This window comes from Equus asinus, chromosome 1 (assembly GCF_041296235.1).
Source record: "Equus asinus isolate D_3611 breed Donkey chromosome 1, EquAss-T2T_v2, whole genome shotgun sequence".
Classification (NCBI taxonomy): domain Eukaryota; kingdom Metazoa; phylum Chordata; class Mammalia; order Perissodactyla; family Equidae; genus Equus; species Equus asinus.
The window spans coordinates 192,994,864-193,016,368 of record NC_091790.1 but is presented as its reverse complement, the minus strand read 5'-3'; the positions used below and the strand labels follow the sequence as shown (position 1 = coordinate 193,016,368).

Here is a 21,505-nt window from a genome sequence, read left to right as displayed (position 1 = left end):
TCCCTGTTAGATGTGTGTGGTCCCCCCTCTACACGCACATCCTGAGAGAAGGCTCTGGTTGCTACCTCTATCTGCCTTGAAAACGACTTTCTTTCTTATTTTATTTTTTGAGGAAGATTAGCCCTGAGCTAACATCTGCTGCCAATCCTCCTCTTTTTGCTGAGGAAGACTGGCCCTGAGCTAACAGCCGTGCCCATCTTTCTCCACTTTATATGTGGGACGCCTGACACAGCATGACTTGCCGACTTTCAATCAACTCAAAAACTTCCCCTTGCTTCCCACCCTGGAGAAAATTATTTAAGGAAGCAAGATGATTTTAGGATTACGGGCAATACGCTTCTAAAGACACACCTACGATTGGGTAATTCCTGCATCACTTTATCCCTCACTCAATCTAGCGAGAGCAGCAACATTACCCTTGGAATAATTTTGAACCTGTTTTAATTTATTAACAAAAGGTAAATCATTGCAGGACGTCAACACTTTAACTCTCATTAGGAATAAATACTTGCAACATACATCACAACCGAGGGAGATGCAGTATTTAAGGTTTAGAACCTGGCTGCTCACAATGTCGGCCATAAACTGGCAGCATTGGCATCCCCCGGGAGCTTGTTGGAAGTGCAGAACCTTAGGCCCCACCCCAGACACTGAGTCAGAACCTGCAGGGCGGCGGATCCCTAAGGGATTTGCATGCACATTAAATTTTAAGAGGGCCCACCGGGTGGCTGGCACCACAGTCTCTTGCCGCTCATCTTACTCTGCTGGTGCCCCGGTTGTTGCATTTGTTTCATAATTTGACTTTAGGGCTGTAGGTTGGTCTTTGTTCCTGTCTCTTTCCTGGTACCTCATTGCTTTGTGCTCTGTTGTACTACCAGGGGATCTGTAGGAAAAGGAAGCATTCAGAAGAAGCACGAAGCCTCATGAAGTGTGGCTGAGTGTTTGACCCAACAGGGAACACCTGAGCTTGCTCCCGCTAAACTTTATACAGCAGGACCCCAGCAGGCCCGGGCAAAGGGGAGGAAACCTTCTCGATGGGGAAAAACCCATTTCCAGTGCTTCACTTGAAGCTTAGAGTCAACTATGCCTTACACCCTGTGTGAAAATGACCCTGAAGATTGACCCTGAGTGGAATCCAAACTGGGAGATATTTCTTTCTTCCATAATAAGGATGAATTTGTGGTAAGCCAGTCACATTTTTTCCCCCCAACCCACCCCCTGTGACAAAGGACATATATTTATGAAACAGCTGATTAGGGGCAAAATGGCTGGTTTTGTTTTGTGTTTTTGAAGCCACAGAATATGCTTTTTTTCCTTTGAGATTCTCTGGCTGCTTCAAGGAGCAAATCCTCAACCTTGCTCACATTAGCAGCATGAGCTAATCAGCTGAAATACTCAGCATGGAATGGTCTTTTATCCTTAAGAGAAAAAGAAAGAGTAAGTTGTATTTTAATTAGATATTTATAGTGATTAAAAAACAGCTCTTCAAGAGAAGGTCTAAGAATCTTGCCTTCCTTCTAAGGCATAACTCTCTTCAAATTATCCTAAAGAGAGGCTGTATATCAATCTAGTCCAATTTGTGATAAATTTACAACTGGGTTCTGCACAGCAGATTTATAACAACAATTAAGCAGAAGGAAAATGGGTCATAAATTTTGGCTGGCACAGTCCGGCACCAAAGAGAAGAAAAGAGAATGGTTTAGCCAGATCAAAAGTCAATAATTTCAACGTGAAATGCTAAAGCTATAGCAAAAACAATTTATATGGAAAGAAGTCATTTTTTCCCCTCTCATCCTTTTCAAAATTAGATATTGGAGAACACGATGAAACATCCACATTACAAAAGTCTTATTAAAATAATTTTAATTTAAAAAATTTTCTCAATTTTACAAGTGGTACAAACCTTTCCCTGCTCTTCCACTGTTGAATTTAATGACTGTACCTCCCCTTCAATACGGCTAAGGAAACATGGGCAAAAGAGAGAGCTCTCCAAGAGATTGGGTGATTTGAGAAAGAAGCTTTTGAGCTGAATTTTGACGGTGGGGCAAGAGGAGGGGAGGCCAGACACAATTCCAAAACCAGATAATTTAGAAGAAAACATATGTGGCCTAGAATGAAGTAGTCTGGAGGCATGAAGAATAAAGTGGATTATAACTGTATGGTAAAGTGGAACAGAAATCTATACCCTGAAAGGAGAAAGACCTTCAAAGCCACTTGGGTCTAACAGGTGGTGTGAGACGGGATATTACGGGACAGGATGGGTGCGTTGTAAAATTCGTATCAAGATAATCCCTAATAGTGAAGGAAGACCTTCGAGTATCCTTATATGTGCCAGGAGTTTAGTTCTGCTAAAAGCAGAGCACATGAATTATTGACATTCACCACTGACAATTTCACATCTTGCCTGGTAAAGGATGCAGTAAGGCCGCAGCTTCCTTCTGACCAATAAGGAATGATTGGCTTTGTGCAATCACAGGACACTTGGTATGAAGTGGCCACATCGTTTACAAGAAGTCCCCGGGAGCAGGCCATGCGCATCATTTCGGAGATCAAAAGAGAAGGCAGTACTAGGCACTGTTGGACTTAGACCTCAGACTTGCAAAGCTGGGTTTTAAAAGCTCAGAGGAAAGGTGAGCGTGAGAGCATAACGAGAAATCTTAAAGTGAGAGTTTCTAATCTGGGGACCACAGATTCTATGTACACTGTTTTCTGGCCAACCAGCTGCAGTTCACCCCACTTCCGTAACAGAGGTTTGGGGATCCACCCCGCCCCCATTTGAGTTCTGGGTGGTTCAGGTGAGGCCCCGCCTAGGCACCAACTCCAGGGATGGGGCCAGTGACCCAGGTCTAAGCCAATCAGGGCATCATATTCCCCTCAGCCCTGGTGATTGGTTGAGGGGCAGGCTCACGACCCAATCACCATCAACGAGACGCCATGAGACTTTCTGAGACTTCGGGAAAGAGAGTGGGTTCTTCACGCTGGGCCCGAACCTACCCTGCCCACCCCAATCCTCAGCTTATGAAGAGAAGAGAGAGAGATCAGGAGAACTTGTCAGAGCACGGAGTCATCAGTGTACGAAGAGTGTGTCCCTGCCCCGAGCCAAGGAAGGGGTCTCCGATAGAAGCGCTCAGAGAGCAGGGGCGGCTGCCTGAGCCCTGCGTTTCATTCTCCTGGTGATCATCTGCTGATGCAGCAGAATTGCTCATTTGCCGTCTGCAGGCTCAATTGTCATCTACATCTCCATGTCCCTCTGCCTAATTGAGCAAAGGAAAAGTAAGCCGAGAGAGATGTTAGAGCGGAGAGAGGGGACAGCAGAGGAAGCAGCCATCATGGGTGTGGCCAAGATGTGTGTCTCCCGCAGGCACATGGACACTGTGAAAGGCACTGAAGCTGCTCCGGAGGGCTGACTGCCACCAGGAGACACCGGCACCAAGAAGCGGTGGGGCAGGAGCTGGCGGTAGAAGTGGAGCCGCTCCTCATCAGGGAACTGTGTGGTGGGGAGGTCCCAGGAACCTTCTGGATAACTCTGGCCTCTGCTCCATTCCAGAGGCCAGTGCAGCAAGGCGCTGAGAGAAGCCTCCGTTAGGGAGGATTTGGGGGCTTGGTTCAATGGCCCTAACCTCCTGGAGAAGAAGGGGATCCAGAGGGGCGGGGGAGGAGAGGAAGGAGGGTGAAAGAGCGGACAACACGGCCTCCCCACGGAAGCTTCTTCAGGCCACAGGTCAGCCTGAGTTAAGGAGATGGAAGAGCATTAAATTGGATCTAGGACTGAAGTCTTAAACTGGACCAGACTGGTCTGGACTTTTTCATGCCTAAAAGTGACCAGAAACTTTTGAGATCAGTCCCAAGCTATCATCAAGGAAACGGAAAGGAGATTCATTAGAACACATTTAAAAGAAATTGGAGAAAACACAAAGCGTTTCCATATTTGTACCTCACTTAGTGCAGACTGCTCAACATACTGGTTACACAGCTGTCTTGAGACTGCTAGAGGAGATCCTGCTAGGGGAGATCCTGTCTGAGAATGGAGTATGCCCAGGGCGACTGGAACTGAGAGACAAGGAGAGAGAACCACCTGGGTCCCAGTGTCAGAGTCTGAGCCCCTGCATCAAGCCATACCTGAAGGCAGCACTCCTCTCTGAAATTTTCAGTTATGTGGATCAGTAAACTCACTGAGCCAATCTGGGTTGAGTTTTCTATGGCTGTCAACAGAAAGAGTCCTAACTGATACAGTACAGATACTTTTTTTCTTAGGGAGAGGGACATGGCTTTCCTCAGATTCTCATAGGCATTGCTGTAAAAGGATATGGCTCAGGGAAAAGCAGCTCTAGAGCTCAAATCCTGTGATCTCATTGAGAAACACAAGGGAAGGCCATCTCTGAGGTGTGTGGGGCTCCACAGGGATGTCATGGAAGAGCTGGGTCAGAACAGCCTTGGGTGTAGGATCTGGAGCCTGAGTCTGGCATTAAATGGCACTCAAGAAATATTTACTGAATGGAAACCAGCAGGAAAATTATAACAAGTCATACTTTACATGCAAAGTTTCAGGAATATTTTCAGGAAAATATCTAATGTGTGAACATCTAATCTGCATTTCCATGTCCTGACAGATGGCCCATATTAACAGAACTCTGATTATAGTAAAAAAAAAGAAAGAAAGAAAAGAAAAGAAGAGAACATACAAGTATTCATTGGTTGTGTACCATGTGCAAGGCCATACACTCATTAACACTATTGTGATTACCAAATTTATTTCTTAAAAAAAGACAACCTCTATGTATTCCCATTTCTCAGAGACCATCCCAATTGTTACCTAGAGAAAGGAAATGACCTGGGGGTTTACATGGCTGGGGCAAGACTTTGGAGCCTGTTTCTTCTTAGGAGAGGGGTCTGGACCCCTCTAAGGCTGTGTTCTCAAAGAGAAACCAGGGACCACCTGTGTCAAAATCACCTGGGATGTTTATTAAAACTGCAGGTTCCTAGGCCCCGCCCGAGAATTATGCAATCAGAACCTCTGAGGGCAGGGCCCTGGAATCTGCATTTTAAATAATTTTCCTGGATGGTTTTATGCACATTAAAGTTTGAAAAGCTTTACCTACCAAAATCTGTTTACTTGCCCATGGAATCTCAGTGCCTTGCAACATTCTGCACAGCCCCATGGGAGGTGAACCTCTGGAGAAAGGCCCGCCCATCCTTGGCTGGAGGATCTGAAGGAGGCCAGGGTTTGGTATGACAGAATCATCCTCCTTGAGGTCAAGGTCAGTTCAGGCTGGGTCACAGTAAGGGGTTGTGTTCGTGAGGGCTTTTGAATGGAAGCCTATGGAAACACTCCCTGGGTCGTCCTGGGAGATGAACACAGTCAGATGTAATTACGGTGCTGGTGGGACAGACTCCCAGAGCCCCACAGCTCCTTAAATGACACCACACATGTAGACTTGATTATTTGCTGCCTTCTATTGTCCTGGAGGGTTTTATTTGGAAGGGACGTACTGTTTTATAGACATTACTTACTATTTTTCACTTGGCAATTAAATTCCCTGAAGGTGAGGATCATGACTCGACCTCTTAGAGCTGTGGCCCCCTCTCCAACCCACTGCCATTTCTACCAGTGCTGACCGCTCTCTAGATGCTTAAAAGTCTTTAATTTGACCTGCTTCCCGGTTTATCTGAGACCAGGGGCCTGAATCCCCTCTATCGCCTTTACCACCTTCCTGGCATAGCATCTGGAGCTTCGTTTGGGAGATGCTCTCGCAAGTTCTCAGTCCTATGACTTGAGTATGATTGACCCCGTGGGTGGAATTGACCGGCATAGGCCCATCGGTGCTCGCATTTCTCTGGCTGTAATAGTTGGTTCAAGGATGGGCAGTAACCTAAGCATTCTGATCAGAGGGAACCTCATGACACTTTCTGAGACTTTTGGGCCACAGGCTCTCTTCTCCTTTGGTTATGAGCAAGGAGGCCTGTAGTCCCACGGCCTTGGCAGGCTGCCTGGGGCTTCGAGAGGAGATCAAGACTGAGAACGGGCCAACACCAAGGAAGCACAGCTGAGAACTGGGGAGAAACTGGGACCTGAGCACATCTTTGAGACCTCATAAAGACCTGCCTGAAGCCACATCTATTCCTGAGTTGTTCAACGATCTTTACTAAGAAGTGCCCCCTCCTCCACCTTTTTTGCTTGAATCAGTTTGGGCTGGGGTTTTCTTACCCGCCACTAAACGCATCCTAATAGACATGCCCTTCAGCTCCCCTTATTTCTCTTGCAGTAATGTACCCCAGTCATCTTCGATCCCTCCCCCTGCTCCTCAATTTAAAAAAAGCTGCAACAACTACCATAAAACAGGATAAGATGGGTGGTGGGAGTGGGTAGTAGGTTATTTGGATTCATGGCTTGTTGAGACTCCATGCCCAAAGAATATTGATTAATGGATCAATGTCAACCTGGAGGGAAGCCCTGTCCTGTTCAACATTTTAATCAATGGCTTGGATGAAATAGGAGACATGCTTAGCAAGTCTCAGATGACACAAAGCTGGAGGAACTGCTAATATGACAGATGGCAGAATCAAGATTCAAAATTATTTTGACTGACTTGAGCAATAATAAGGATAAATATAAACTCTTGCATCTAGGCTCAAAAAATCAATCGTACAAGCCGTGGATCGAGGAGACCTGGCTGGCAGATGTCATAACGTCGTGGGGCTTTAAGTTGACCGTGAGCTTGTAATGAGCCAAAAGTTGAGGCAATTAGTAACACAGCTAACGCAGATCAGAAATATTGGAAAACTGCATTGGAGAAGAAAGGCTAAGCTTGCATCTACTTTCCCAGAGAGATAAAGAAGTGGAATTTTCTGAGAAGTAGTTTTCAGTTTAATATATGAAAAAAATTCTAATGGTTCCAATAACAGAACAGGCCATCTCCCCAGATTGCAAATGCACTGATAATTATATCAGAATGTAATGGAAAGGATTCTCTTATGGTGGTCTTCCTTTATAAAGCACAGATTTTTAAAATTATTTTCTTTGAAATCTCATAAGTTGAAGTAATACACGCAAAAGCTTCCAGAAAAAAAAGAAGTGATAAAGTAGCCTACCTCAGCTCCCTTTAAAAGTTTGCTTCAAGTCCACCAAACAGGGGCCCCGTCTAGAAGGAACATCCAGAATGTGGACTTGGCGCTGACTGGCCCCATTTCACTTTACTCCATTTCTGGCCCTCCTCCTCAGGGCTCACCCAATCGTCATTCCTACTTCACCTTGGCCCATCCTTCTGCTAACTCCTGCCTTCCAACTCCGCTCCATTTTCTAGCTCACATCTGCCTCCCGGAGCATGGCGACTCCACAGTCAGAGCATCGGGGAAACCACACCGCCTTCCCACCTCTGTCCTTTGACCCTGACTCTTTGCTAAGACTCTACAGCTTTCCCAAGCCAGGCCTGGTTTCAAGGACAGGCCCAGAAAGTGAAGGTATGTGCACTATTTGTCTTTTTCTTTTCTTTTTTTTCTGTTGTTCTGAATACTCCATTTTCCTTGCTAACCCACAGAGACGGAGAAGGTGGGCAATGGCCCTATTTCATCTTACAAACTTAGAATATGATTTGAGCAAGGCAGTTACCAAAAAATGGTTTCGCTTCTATGAACACAAAAATCAACTGTGCTGTGGATTTCACAAGGACCACTGTACTCACATGTTTCTCATTAAAACGGTCCACCTCTCTCAGAAGCTTCTCTTGGCAGTCAGGGTTGGTGGCCAGGAGGTAAGTGGCGAAAGAGAGGGTGTTGGTGACAATCTCGTAGCCAGCGATGAGGAAGATGAAGGCCTGGCCCACGACCTCATCCACAGTCAAAGGCTTGGACAGGGGTCTGGGCTGGTGTCGCTGAGAAGGATTTGCTGTGGATTTGGTGGAGGAAAAGACTTGTCTGACGATGTCAAAGTTCTCCACGCCCACAGAGGCGACAGAATGTCGGGCATCCAGGACCATTTGGAGAAAGTCTCTCCGCCTCTGAGGGACGAAAGAAGAAAACGCACATTTTGGTCTTCGAGTCACGTAAGTGAGACTTCTGAGAAGACAAAAGAAGATGCGAGTGTAGCTTTTAAAGAGCTCAATAGGAACAAGGGTCCTGATCGTAGGTTACTGAGATGGCAAAAACCCGGAGTCGCCTGAACGTCCCTCAGTACGGCACTGTCAGACGGACTCCGGGGCAGCCACCAGCGGACTGTGACACTGCCATTAAAATAGCTGAGCCCTTTCAATCTGGGCTGATTCGGAAAGACCTTAAGCCACTTTGATAAGTGAAAAAAAGCAAGTTGCAGAACAATATGCACAGTAGAATCTCACTTCTGTAAAAACAGTAAATGCACTAGATAGAATTATGTAAGTTTGTCCACGCATAGAAAACATTTAGCAACATGTATACCCAAGACTTCACAGTGAGCTGGCCGGAGTGGGAGACCACGGGGGCTTTTATCTTTTACTCTCTCCATGTCTGTACTATTGGTAGGTTGGTTGGTTTTCCAACAGTAAAACATCATATAGATTTAAACCAAAGCACATGCTCCATTTTGCCCTTACGCGCAGTTCAGGGCTTATGGTGGCCATGTTTTTCTCACACGGCAGGAAGTTAACAGAAGCGGGGGCCTAGCTTCAGTGAAGCTTGCCTTTCAAGTCTCCCGTAGCCTAGACTCCTCATATCGGTCCTTTTTTTCTCAGTAATCCCCTACCCCATGTAAGTAGTTAGAGTTTTCTTGTCATTTCCTCCTACCTTGCTTATCAGCAATTTGCATATTCTTTATATTTTGACTACCACTAATTGTAACAATAGGAGTGTTTACATATTGCTTCAGCATTGACAAAGTGTATCCCTGGCTCATCCTTTCTTTGAAAAGCTCTTTAATGTGATGAATGACAACCCATATGCTACTGTTTTCTGAAGTTTATGGGACTAAACAGTAAAAAGAGAGTATCCAAACCGCCAGCAGAAAAATATTATAATTTCAAAGTACTTGGCTTGTTGCAGCATTTTCTTAATTCGTTGGCTTCTGAATTTCTATTTCATTAATAATCTATACCACACACATCAGCACTTAATTCCGCCCTTGAAGATTGTTGTTATTTCACATGTGGTTGCTTTTTCTCCTCCACAAGATTATAAGCATCTCCAGGGCAGGATGCCGAGCCCCACGCCCCACCTGTGCCTGGTATTGCACTGAGCACGTGTTAGATATGCAGTAAGTAATTCCACAAAGGAAAAAGCAATGCAGTAAATGCATCTTGGAGAAGGCTGTGTTGGGTGTGCTTACAACCGCGTGCTATTTGGAGCAGGAAGCTTGGATCCTGACACCTTTGCAGCTCTGCTGCTTCCCAGCTTTGTGACTTTGGAAGGTGTCCTCTGGGACCGCAGCAGGCCTCACAGCTAAGCCTGTGGGCATAGAGAGCCTGGGGGTGGGGGTGGGGACGGGGGGCCAGGCCTCAGCGTCCTGCCAGCCAGCTCAGGTTGTAACAGCTGAGAAAGTGGCAAAGGGTCCGCCATCATTGGCTGCCTCTTTCCAGCCTGATCCTCCTCATTCTCCTTCCAAATGGCATCCTCAAAGGCTGGCTTTCCTCAGCTTCCTTCCTGTTGCTTGGTCATATCTGGGTGGCTTTTGTGACCCCACTGCGAGCCTTGTCCTCTGGGGCAGAGCTGGGGCAGGGCAGGGCATGATGGCACATGTGGGAAGCGAGCACCCTCTGCCACCTTGGCTCCTGGATGCTGCCTCAGAACCCCAGAGCATCCCCAGGCCTCTCAGCTGGCATGTCTGAAACTCCTCAGGGTGCAATACGGTTGTGGTCCCTGAGGCTTGCTTGTGGTTTTGCTGGGGTGGGATGAGGGCAATGGTGGAAGGGAGGGCACAGCCACATCCACACAGTTGGATTTTTTCACTGCAGAACTGTACCTGGCATCCTTTCCTCTCATCCTGGCTCAGACAGGCTGCTACAGGGCCATTGAGCCTGGCAGAGATCTGCCTTAACCTCCAGCTACAGAGGCCAGAGGAGAGGGCTGCGCTCAAGGCACTGTGCGCGGGAGAGGAGCATTAGTGTAGATGGGTTTCCTTGATCTGCACTGCATCATGGAGGCTATTTGAACACTGCCCATTTAGGACTGAAACAGAGCTGGTTTATGGTCATATCCAAGAAAAATACGCACCCTGATAGATGTAGGTGTCTTATCCACCCACCGGCTAGAGCTTAGAAAAATATTTACCTTTTAACATCTGTGCTGCATTTTCTACTGCGCAAACACACATCTGCTTGATGGAATGTCTACAGAGTTTAGATGGGTTTAAAGCAGGTTTTCTTAGTAACCGTATAGCCCTGTCCTGACACAAGCAGTCCTGGATTTGTGCTTGGGAGGTTTTTCTCAGATCAACTCATTGTTTGAAACAAATAGCTCTCGAGTTTATAAAAGGAAAAGCTCGAGGCGATCCCAGTAATTGGATCTTTAATAACCCCTCACCTCTTAGTAAGCCATTCAGTGCAACAGTTTTAGAATTTTCAGCCTGATGCCACAGCCAGTGGGTTTCCGGTGGGGGAGGGGTGGGATGTGTGTGTGATTAAACTTTCAGAGGGAAGCCCCTCACAGCAGTATCGAGGTTTGAAATGGTGCTTTCTTCATCCCTTCTTGCCCAGGTTCCATCCTCACTCTGGAGAAGCATGAACTTGGATAAGAACGTTCTGTCCTTTCAGGCCAGGGTGAGCTGATTCTCCCCACACCTCCAAGGGCGTCCAGTTGAGTTCACAGAGGTGTGGGCCAAGGGGCTGTGAGCTTGTATATACCTTCCACCTGCCTTCCGGACATGGACACCTTCGCTGCACAGTCTCCAGGAGATGAAGCTGGGCCACTGGACGAGGCTGCCTCTCAAGGCTGCTCTGTGCATCCAGCCACTAATTGACCCCTGATTTCATTCTCGGCTATCGCCATGATTGGACCTCATGTCCTTTCTGTATTAATCCCTCTCAGCCACCTAATCTTTGAGAAGACCCTTTTAAAGCTACATCTTGCACAAGGCAGTTGAGGAAAAGCTATTTCAGGCCTGTTATTCCTTTTAGGTGACTTTCTTGAATGCTACAAGGCCCGTAAGGAGTAGCATTGTACATGCAGGAGCATATGCAATATTGAAATTCTTTTTCTTTTTCTTTTTTTTTTTTTAAGATTGGCACCTGAGCTAACAACTGTTGCCAATCTTCCTTTTTTTTTTTTTTTTTCTGCTTTATCTTCCCAAACCCCCCATACACAGTTGTATATCTCAGTTGCAGGTCCTTCTAGTTGTGGGATGTGGGATGCCACCTCAATGTGGCCTGACGAGTGGTGCCATGTCCACACCCAGGATCCGAACCCTGGGTCACCACAGAGGAGCGCGCAAACTTAACCACTTGGCCACGGAGCCAGCCCAGAAATTATTTTTCTTAATACTGAAAATTCCTATTTCTATTCAATCAGCAAATATTTACGTGATTCCTACTATGTGCCAAGCATAGGGCAAGTCTGTAAGGAGGAAAGAAATCTCCGGGTCTCAGATGAAGCATGAGAGGGCCCTCAACTACAAATTTCGTAGCAAAATCCTCTGTGCTGAGAGGGAAGGTCGGATTGGTGACAGCTCCCCAACTCCTCTCTAATACCCATGCTGTTTTTCCTGGAAAACTCCATCTTGCTGCTTTTCGATATAAAGCAGATGCTGATGAAAAGTACATGTGGGCACATTTTCCTAGAAAATTCTTTTGGGGCTGCTATAACCTATGCTGGGGGGATACTTGAAATAGAGAGGCCCGTGGATTTGAGGGGGCGGCTTTAATTTCACTCCCCTATGTCAGAGTGTGGACAGATTGCTCTGGGCTCCTCCCCACCATCCTTCCCACCTGCCCTCACTTTTCTCTTTCTTCTTTGCCTCTCCTCGACCTTTCTTCTTTCTCTCTACTGCCCTGGAAAGCAATAAGTGGTAGACCAATAAAGGTGTGGTGTGCAGGGTTGGGAGGGAAGAGAGAGAAAAGAGACAGCAATGCCAAATTAGGTTCCATTCCATTTCAACGCCGTGTCCTATTAAAATATGTTACCTCTTCTGCTGCTTGCTGGTCCCGCAAGGCAATCACATTCCTAATGAGTTTGTTAAAAAAGCCATTCAGTTCATCTCGGTTCTTATTGGGCAAAATCCGGGCCAGTGGGACCATTATGGATGGAAATGATACTTGAAAGAGAAAAACAAAAGTGGCATTGAAAAGAGGGTGAAAATCAACCAGGCTATTAGATGCCTGTTGCCAGGAAGCAAACCCTGCCCTTGAATTAAAGTCATTTGAAGGCCTGTCTTCCCCTCTGAATTGCTGCTCCTTAGAGCAGGGCTTATGGCTTATTTCCCCTCTGGACTCCTCACCATTCCTTGCACATCGTGAGCACTCAATAAACGTCTGTACAATCGAACCCCCACTTCCTTCTGGCCCCCAAGAATCAGCGTCATAAATTAATTTTCTGGGTCCTACATATGAGGGCCCAAGGTCTTTGTATTTGATCAAGAAAGAACAGATGACAAGCCACGTTTCTAGTCTTAGCAAGTAGTAGAAGCTGATCTACTTTCTTAACTTTCTGGTCATTTGCATTTTTTTCCACTGGAAAATTGTCCCTAGAGCTACCATCTGAATGGTCCCTAAGAGCGGCCACGGCAGCAGCTGACAAGGATGCTGGTCCTGTCCCTATGGGTGCCTCCCTTGCTGTGCCATGCACAGCTAGGGCTCTTGCTGCCATGCCCGTGGGACAGAGTTAGCTGGGTCAGGGACATGGTTCCCCTCCTGGGCAGTGGCCTGGGCCTAGGCGCTGAGCCGGCCGAGGCGGAGCTTGGCTCAGTTCAGCTTCTCAGCATTCACGGTGGGCCTGCCACACACAGCGTTGTGTGGGATCTGGGCTGGAGAGGACAGCTTGGGACCCGCAGAGGTCTCAGAAGGCTCTGCCGTTTTCAAGAGCTGGAGCTCAACCAGTGTGACAGAACAGGGAGGCAGGCTCAGAGTGGCAGAGAGAGACGTAGCAGCCGTGATGGGACAACAGAACCACTCGCCCCACAGGATGCAGGACAAGTTCATGGTTGATGGCAGGAGGAGCCCACTCAGCTGGAGCAGCTCCCCTGAGGGTGGAGGGGGTGAGGGGTGAAGGAGGAGGCTGCCTTGACCCCATAGCAGCTCCTCCCACAGTTTCAATGCCCAGCGAATGGAGGTGACAGAGGCTTCCGTGGAAAGTGACTCAGAAACGGGAATGAATTTACCAGCCCAGCAGAATGGTTAGAAATTACGGTAATAATTAATAACAATAATAACAACGCCTCAATACTTCCAGAAAAGCAGGAAGATACTGGAACTGGCCAGAAGGTAAAAACTCACTTCTAAACTAAAAATAAATCAACTGGCCTCCACAGCATCAGGTAACCTGGCTAGTCACTCATCACGTGTGATTTCTAGTTTACTCTGCACGGAGTCTCAAGGGGAGGGGTCTTCGGAAGAGGATTTTGCTGGAGGGGAGAAATATGCCCTAGAAAAGAAAAGGCTTTCAATGTCAGTCTTGGCTGTGCCTTTTGAAGCCTCAGTTTTCCCATCTGTTAAAAGGGAATGAGAATACCTTTCTCACCAGGTAAATACAAGCACTAACTCAGGCAAGGCACACAAAGCACTCAGCAGGGGGCGCTGCGGCTGTTCTCACGACATGGCCAGGAGAGGCCAGGGCTCCCTGTGTTGATATTAAGTGGCCCCAGGCTGGTGATAAGAGGGGCCCGGGTGGCTCCAGGAAGACAAGCCCTCTGCAGGGCAGACTCCATGGAGAGACACCCTGAATGCCCTTACCTGGTGGCAGATGCTGAGCCCTGGAAGGGGTCTGGGACCACCCAGGTGTCACAGGGTCTGCCCAGCTAGCATAGCCCCCCTTACTGCCCTCAGCAGGAGCTGTACTTACAGATTAAAACCAGGATAGGTCTGGGGATGGAGAATGCAAAGAAACGCCTACAGTGCTCCACAAAGGGGTCCTCGGGAGCCGTTTGGGAGTCCACCTGGGTGCCAAAGGCGATGCTGGCAACCACATCTGTGGTGTAGCAGCAGTAGCACCTGTGGGAGAGGGAACATTCGAATGTTGAAAGGACTCTGCCAGTGGCCTACCCATCACACTCTCCTGAGGAGGCGGGACTTCCTCATTGTCCACCTGCTCGAAAGGGGTGCTTCCTGCACATCTGGAGTGAGGTGGTCGGAGAGGAGGCAGTGGGATTAGATCCTTTGAGCGTGATGGCAGAATTCAAGAGGACACACAAAAACATAACAGATAACTGATCTCAGCAAAGACTGGGGGGAGGAGAGCATCACCTCCTTGACTTTCCGGCTTCAGCAGCCTTAGTCAACCAGAGACGGGCAAACACCAAGGGCTACACTTTAAATTTTCCTCCCGTGAAGGAGTTGACCCAAAGCCGGTGTGCATTACCCCAAAGCTGAGCACAGCTCGTCCAAAGCCAGACTCGAATGCCTAACTGATAATGTAGCAAATTGTGATGGATGAATTAACAACCTGATCGTCTAGTTTTAGTGGTTTTGTCCCTACTTCCTCCTAATGATTTTACAGTTTTCATGAGAGCAACACATAAAAAACCAGGACCCTTCACACTCAAATAAACACAAGACAAACTCTGGGACCAACTTCAGGAGCATATGTATATTATTACAGAAAACACATGTTGCACTTTAGAAATAAACAGAAAAGTGTCTGGCAGTATCTCCAGAAAAATTAACCTCTCAGGCTCTAGGAAGCCTGTTCCCCAAATGGCCATTTTAAACTAGAATGATCATTTCTTGTTATCTTATAGGTGTAGACAAGTTATTTATAAAAAGGCTAACAACTGGATGTTCATATCCTTTTATAATTAAAAGGTCTATTTCCGTGGCTTGATGTAGGCACACGCTTAGTTCCTCTTCAGAAATTCTGTAACCAACAACTCATCATTAAGGAAGAAATGACATCTCCAGATGACTTCTTTATATATTTTGACTGCTTTTATTGAAAACATTTCTATAATTGATTACTTATCTCCCCGCTACAGCAAAAACAACAGTTTGACTACTGAATATCCTGATTGCATCTGATCCTAATGGTTGAAGATTTAAGGATTTTAAGAGTTATTTACTTTGCTTTTATAGCTGTTGAGCCCATCTTATCTTTAGCCAACGCATGTATCTCATGACCAGAGAGAATGTGTATGAGAGGATTTTGCGAATAATATGGCAGAATTTAGATGCTGGTGATGATTATGCTATTACTTTATTAACAACGATAAGAACGAGTTGGCTTCTGGCTGATCTGCCACACTACTCCTAATCTGCTATAAACCATAATTTAGCACAGGACAATGGGGAGAAAACCCAGATAATCAGTCATTTAAATTTGATGTCCACCACTAAGTCGTGGCTTCTAGGCTGAGGTCCTCCACAATATTTCTTGAAGTAAAAATGCCTGGACTTTTCCCCAGGACCCTGTCCTTTCTGCCCAGGTGTATCCTGCCCTCTCCTGGGTCTGTAGAGGTCGGAGGGTGAGTCCACCTACAAACCACTGCCCACTCGAGGCTTCCCTCAACCTGCCACACCTCCCCTGGGCTTTGCTCACATCCACTTCACATTTTATGTGGGTTTCATTTCTTCTTATTAGTCAGTCCACCCATGCTTTTATGAGCTTCCAGCATTTCCATAGTTTGCTGGTCCCGAGGTAACTGTCCGGTAATTGTGTACGTCACAAGAAGCAGCAATTCAAAAATGCAATTTCTCATCTGTAAGGTAGCCCTGTAGCGCCCTCACCTCTGGATGTTGCAAGCATCTCCTGATTCTGCATAGCGTTGTAAATGAGCCAGGAGCAGGTCGCAGGCTTGGCTGATCAGGGGCATCATCTGAGAGTGGATAACAAAGGTGTAATTAGGACACCATGCAGGGAGCACACCTAAATTAGCTGTAGATAAAGAGGTTATTGTGGGGCTTCCTGGGAAAATGGACATTGTTTTGAAGGCAACTTTTACACAGCTAAGATTCAAGAGGAAGTTTTAAAATTCACGAATATCGTAAAATACAGTAGCTGTAAACGTCTATTTTAGCTCAAGCAATCTGGTTATTTTGGAAGCAAAAAGAAGAAAGTGTTTAGAGTAAATACTGTGAAATAATTATGAAAATGATCATTAAGTGCTAAGACAGAACAGAGAATCAGTACTCGGTTTCATGACGTGGTTAACATCAGAGAGTAATTGAGCACAATCCATATGTACTATCCCTGGAATTAGGCCAAATCCATGTGTGTTTGGTTCCAATCATACTTCAGACCTTCCCTAGAATGTAGAATCTTAGTATCCAAAAAACCCTAAGCCCATCCATTTCAACTTCTTATTCAATATAAAAATCTTTTTTCAAGCATTTCTGATAGATGGTTATTCATTTCTGCTTAAGCTGCTTAAAGCTTCAAATATAGGGGAACCCTTGACTTCAAGAGGCCGCCTATGCCCACACAGGACAACTGCTGACTTTCTTTTTTTAATACTAAAACATTTTTATTATGGAAAATTTCCAGCATACGCATAGAAAGAGAGAATGGTATCGTGATCTTTTGTGTAACTATCATCCAGCTTCAACAAATTTAGATCTCACTTTTGGCCACCCACCTCTTTGACCCTAATAGGCTGGCTGCAGTGGGCGGACTTCATTGTGGAGCCTCATGGCCGCCCACATGACCTTTCATTCTCTCCTATAGGTTTGAAAAGCCAAGCTGGAAACATCAAGGGGAATCATTTTAACCAGAGTGCCTTCTAGAATAACACCACAGCTGAAGCAACACGCTGCAATACGTTTCTCTGAGCATTTCTTATGGCAAACGTTTTTTGAACTGTTACCTGTGTTTAGATTGTACTACTATGACACCAGAATCTAAGTTCCCGAGGGCAGGGGAGACTTTTTGTCTGTTCATTTTTGTGTCCCAGCACCTAGAACAGTGCCTGGCACACAGGAATTATTTGTTGAATGAATTGAATTTTAACGAGTACATAAGACTCACTCTTTGCTCTTAATGTTTCGAGGCCTTGGAAGTTATAAAATGTTAATCTACTTGTTAGAAGCTATGTGGTTGCATTGAGACAAAATCTGACTCCCTCTAACAACCTCTTGCTGATTTCCTTCCTGTCTTCTTCCGAGTGACAGTGCTCCAAACGCTAGACAGCAAATGGTCCTCCTCCTCTCCTAGACAATCGTTCCCCATCCCTTCAGCTACTCCTGGGACCACGTGGTTTACACACACTTCTCCACTCTTATTGCTCTCTCTCTCTTTTTATTTTTATCAGCGTCCTTCCTGAAAGATGGATGCATACATGGAACACAGCATTTCAGGTGCCATCAGGCAAATCGTAAATGGATCACTTCCACACATGTCAATAACAACAACAACAAAATCACAAAAACCAGGTTGACTTTTTTTAGAAGACACGTAGCACTCAAATATTGCGGTTCAGGTCAATGAAAACCCCAAGGTCTTTTTCCATGAATCATCACCATGTGCAGTTGATTGTTTTGACCATTTAGGATCCATTCAGTAGAAAGGCTTTATATTTACCTTGCATTTATTGCTGTAAAAAGTTGTCCTACCATGTGTTCTGAGCAGAACAACCTCTTAACTGCCCTAAAACGCTCAGGTGATTGGAGAATCCTGGCAGAGTGGAACAGCCTGGGTGGCTGTTGGTTGGATGTCGGAGGGACACATGGCTTTGTTGGGCTCCTCCCTCCCACAGCTCGCTCCAAGCCAGCCACATGTGCTCTGGGGTGTAAGGAAAGAATCGTGTCACCAGGGCCCAACTGCTTGCTGTGGGAGCCCTCTCTGAAGGAGTTGGTCCTGTGAAGCAGAGGGGGCGTTCCTGATGAGTGACACTGAGTGAGCTGTGGTCTGAGCTCAGGTCTGCCTGGGTTCCCAGGGCAGAGACTGTGGCCTGGGTGGCACCAATGGGCAGCCGGACAGCAGGCCAAGGAGCAGAACATACCACACACCCAGTGGAGAGATGGCAGAGCATCTGCGACCCTCACCCTGTTGTTGGAGGGAGTATTTGGAGAGGGAAATCCTGGGAAAAAGGATTTTCTGCCCATCAAGCCTCAAGGGCTTAGAGCCCTGGGGTGTTTGTACTCTGCTGGCTGGTCCAAAGATTGTACTCACGCATTCAGATCTCATCACCTGTAACACTGGCTGTTCCTTCTTGTTCCATCCGAAATTTGATAAGTCCACCTTCTAAGCCTTCGTTTGGTTTGTCAATAAATGTACAGGGTCAAACACAGAGCCCGGGGCCCTCTACCTGACTGCTACTTTAGGTAGCCACAGGATTGGTCATCATCACTGTTTCTGGCTCTTCAGCCAGTTGTGCCTGAACCTAAGTAAATATTCAGCCAGGCAGCATCTTATCAATAAGTCACCTAGGGAAGACCTTGTCAAACGATTAGCTGAAACAGAAATGTAATTTGCTTCATCTACCTGTCCTGAAGCCGCTCTAAGCAGAAATGAGGATGACTCTCCTGATCTATTCTTGGTAACTCTGAGTGGACTCTTCATGACTACTGCATTCTTTTCTAAATTCCCACAAACTATCAATTTACTAATCCATCAGTACAAACGTGCACGTAAATGGGTCACTTATAATGGCCTCTGGGCCATTACTCTCAAGAAATCTCAGACCACCTTAATGTTCAGGGATCTCAGTAGCATCTAAGCCACATTTCTGTACCCGGCTTCACTGGTTACATTCTTCCACTGTTTTAATAAACTTAGTGGTACAAGTGCACTCTACTTTAATAAAATCCTATGTACCAAAATATGTTTCAGGTTTATTTCAGAGGAATAGTAACATGGTAAAAAAGAAAAATACTGTTTGAAAGGAATTCTTTTTAGATAGCAAGCTTGAAGCTTCCTTAATGTAACAAAAATGGGATGCAACATAAAATTTGATTTAAGCACAACTCTTCCGAAGCAGGTCCTGTGTATAAAGAGGGCTCCCCCCTGCATACTGAATCCAGTTGTGTGCCTGGACTGTGCAAAGGAGGGCTGGACCTGATGCCACCATCAGCTCCTCTACACGCTTGTGACTAAAATGCTTTGTTGCTGGCTGGCATGATTGTAAATTTCTACCATACTCTGCCTGCTGTCTGTCGAACTGAATGGATAATGACATTTTTATTTAGGTTAATGTGATATGAGATGGGGCATGTAATATGAAAAATGTTTTAAAAAGCAATGCAGAGAAAATATTATAAGACAGTGGAGCATGATCTGTATGTTGGCCAATAGCCATCGTTTCAGGTTTTCTTCCTTGTATTATACACAAGCAGTTATGGAATATTTACTCTTACACGAGTTGCATACAAACAAAAGCTCTCTTTGATGGGCTTGCAATCATCTTTATACAATCCACATACCCTGCAGTTACTCCTCCAGATTTGCAGGCAAGCAGGCATAGGTGGCTTGTGCAAACATACATGCAGAGATGAACACACAATGCCATCATCACCCAGATCTTAATAAAAGACTCTCATTTGGTTTTTCTACCTTTTGTTGTCTTCATAGGATAATGAGTGATTTCTATTTTTGTTTTCTCACATTTTTCATAATGCACGTATGTTACACTTATAATCAGATAAAATATTAATGTTATTAGGTTTTTAAAGAATGATTTCTTCTTGGGGAATACAGTCCAGCAACCAAGCCTGGGGAGAAAGTTCTCCATTTTTCTCCTCCCACCTCTCACATTGGTTGTCTTTACTATAGACGGTGCTGAGCATATGGCTGCTCAGCTATTTGGTAACCAGCAGTGACCATCGAGGGTAAAGCATCATCCTCAGCCTGGGAAGGAAATTCCCAAGGAATGAAGTGCTTGTTCACCTGGAGCTTAGTGCCCAGTAAAAGGAAAAATGGATTCTTTACCAACTGTGTCTGAGGAATTCTGAGTCAAGGTATAGACAGAGGGCAGCAGAGTTAATTCAAGAAGGTGCAGAGGGCTTTATGAGTGGGCAGATAGACGACTTACGGGGTAATGATAAGGAAGGGCTAAGAAATTCTTCTCTTTTTAGGTGATCCCCAGAATTTATCATTTGAGTTTCTTTCCTTGAGGCTGAGACTCTGACATTATTAAAAATACTTGGCCTGGGGAGTGCAAACACTCGAAGCCACTGCCAGTTATTAGGTTTTCTCTCCTTGGCATTTTTTTAGCCATGTGACCTTGGGCAAATTGCTGAACATCACTGAGTCTATTTCTTCATCTGAAAAGTGGGAATAATAATACCTCCCTTGAAGAGTTGTGACAAGGATTAGAACCACAATATGTGAAAGGCTTAGCACGAGAAGGCAGTGAGTGTTCCACGCACAGTAGCCATCCTCTGGAGGACTCCCATGCTCCCAGATTGGTGTGGATGCCTAGTTTATTGTCTCTTCTCTGATTCCTCACAGACAAGCCCTTTGGATCCACCTATTCTTGCCTCACCATGATAACATCACTTCCTTTCTTGTATCTGCCCCTTCATTTTTATTTCCCCAGTGGCCAATCTAATTTGGGCTTTGCTACCTGTCACCTGGAATATGGCTGGCATCCTGCTTCATGAGGGCAAAGACCATATCTTAAGCATCTTTGTAGTCTTAGTACCTTGCCTGGCACACAGGTATACAAAAAGGTTTTTTTTGCAAGAACCTCTTGGCCTCCTTGCCTTCTGTCTTTTCTCATGCATCTTATACTCAGTCACTAGATTGGTCTTCTAAAAATACTTGTTATCTGAGCAATGTTTTGCTGAAACCCTTTGGAGATCCCCACTGACTGAAGGACACAGAACAAGCTTCTTATCTTATTTTCCAAAGCCCATTAAGAACTGAATCCTGCCCATAACCATGTGAGTAAACTCAGAGGCAGATCTTCCCCTGTCAAGCCTTCAGATGAGACCACAGCTCAGGCTGGCAGCTTGAGTGCTGCACAGAGAGACCCTGGGACAGAGGCACCCAGCTAAGCCATGCCCAGATTCTGACCCACAGAAACTATGAGCTAATAAAGGCTTGCTGTTTTAAGTTGCTAAATTTTAGGGTAATTTGTTACACAGCAAGAGATAACTAATACACTCTCAATGTCACTATCTTGTGGTAACTCTTTGTGTGTTGTCATGTATGATTGAAGTTTTTGGTATTTGTTCTATCAGGAATGAGCACAGTATAACACATTCAGTTGATTCTTTAGAAATATCTTTGTGATGACTGATTGACTGAATGTTCCTTGATGGCCTTGACATAAAAGGTATCCAAGAAACATTAAAAGATTGAGGTGCTCTATCTTAGCAGGAATGCAGTGCCATTTTCTGGGAGCCGGCCCGGAATGAAAGACCTAAGATCCATGCTGGTTTCCCTCTTACTTTGGCCAAGTCATTTGAATCTCTCTGAACTTGAGTCCTCACCTGCAAATGAGGGGCTAAATGTAATGAGCTGT

General features: G+C 45.7%; 1 protein-coding gene across 4 annotated transcripts in view; it reads right to left on the bottom strand.

Annotated features, from left to right (window-relative positions):
• The window catches only part of TBXAS1 (thromboxane A synthase 1), a 161,643-nt gene that overhangs the window by 60,047 nt on the left and 80,091 nt on the right, over window positions 1-21,505 (bottom strand). For all 4 annotated transcript variants that reach the window (XM_014859250.3, XM_070514549.1, XM_070514552.1 and 1 more), the window contains 4 exons: window positions 15,831-15,919; window positions 13,954-14,102; window positions 12,081-12,211; window positions 7,680-7,994 (listed from right to left, as the gene is read on the bottom strand). In XM_014859250.3, the coding sequence (XP_014714736.2) occupies window positions 7,680-7,994; window positions 12,081-12,211; window positions 13,954-14,102; window positions 15,831-15,919 (684 nt within the window). The remainder of the gene's footprint in view (window positions 1-7,679; window positions 7,995-12,080; window positions 12,212-13,953; window positions 14,103-15,830; window positions 15,920-21,505) is intronic.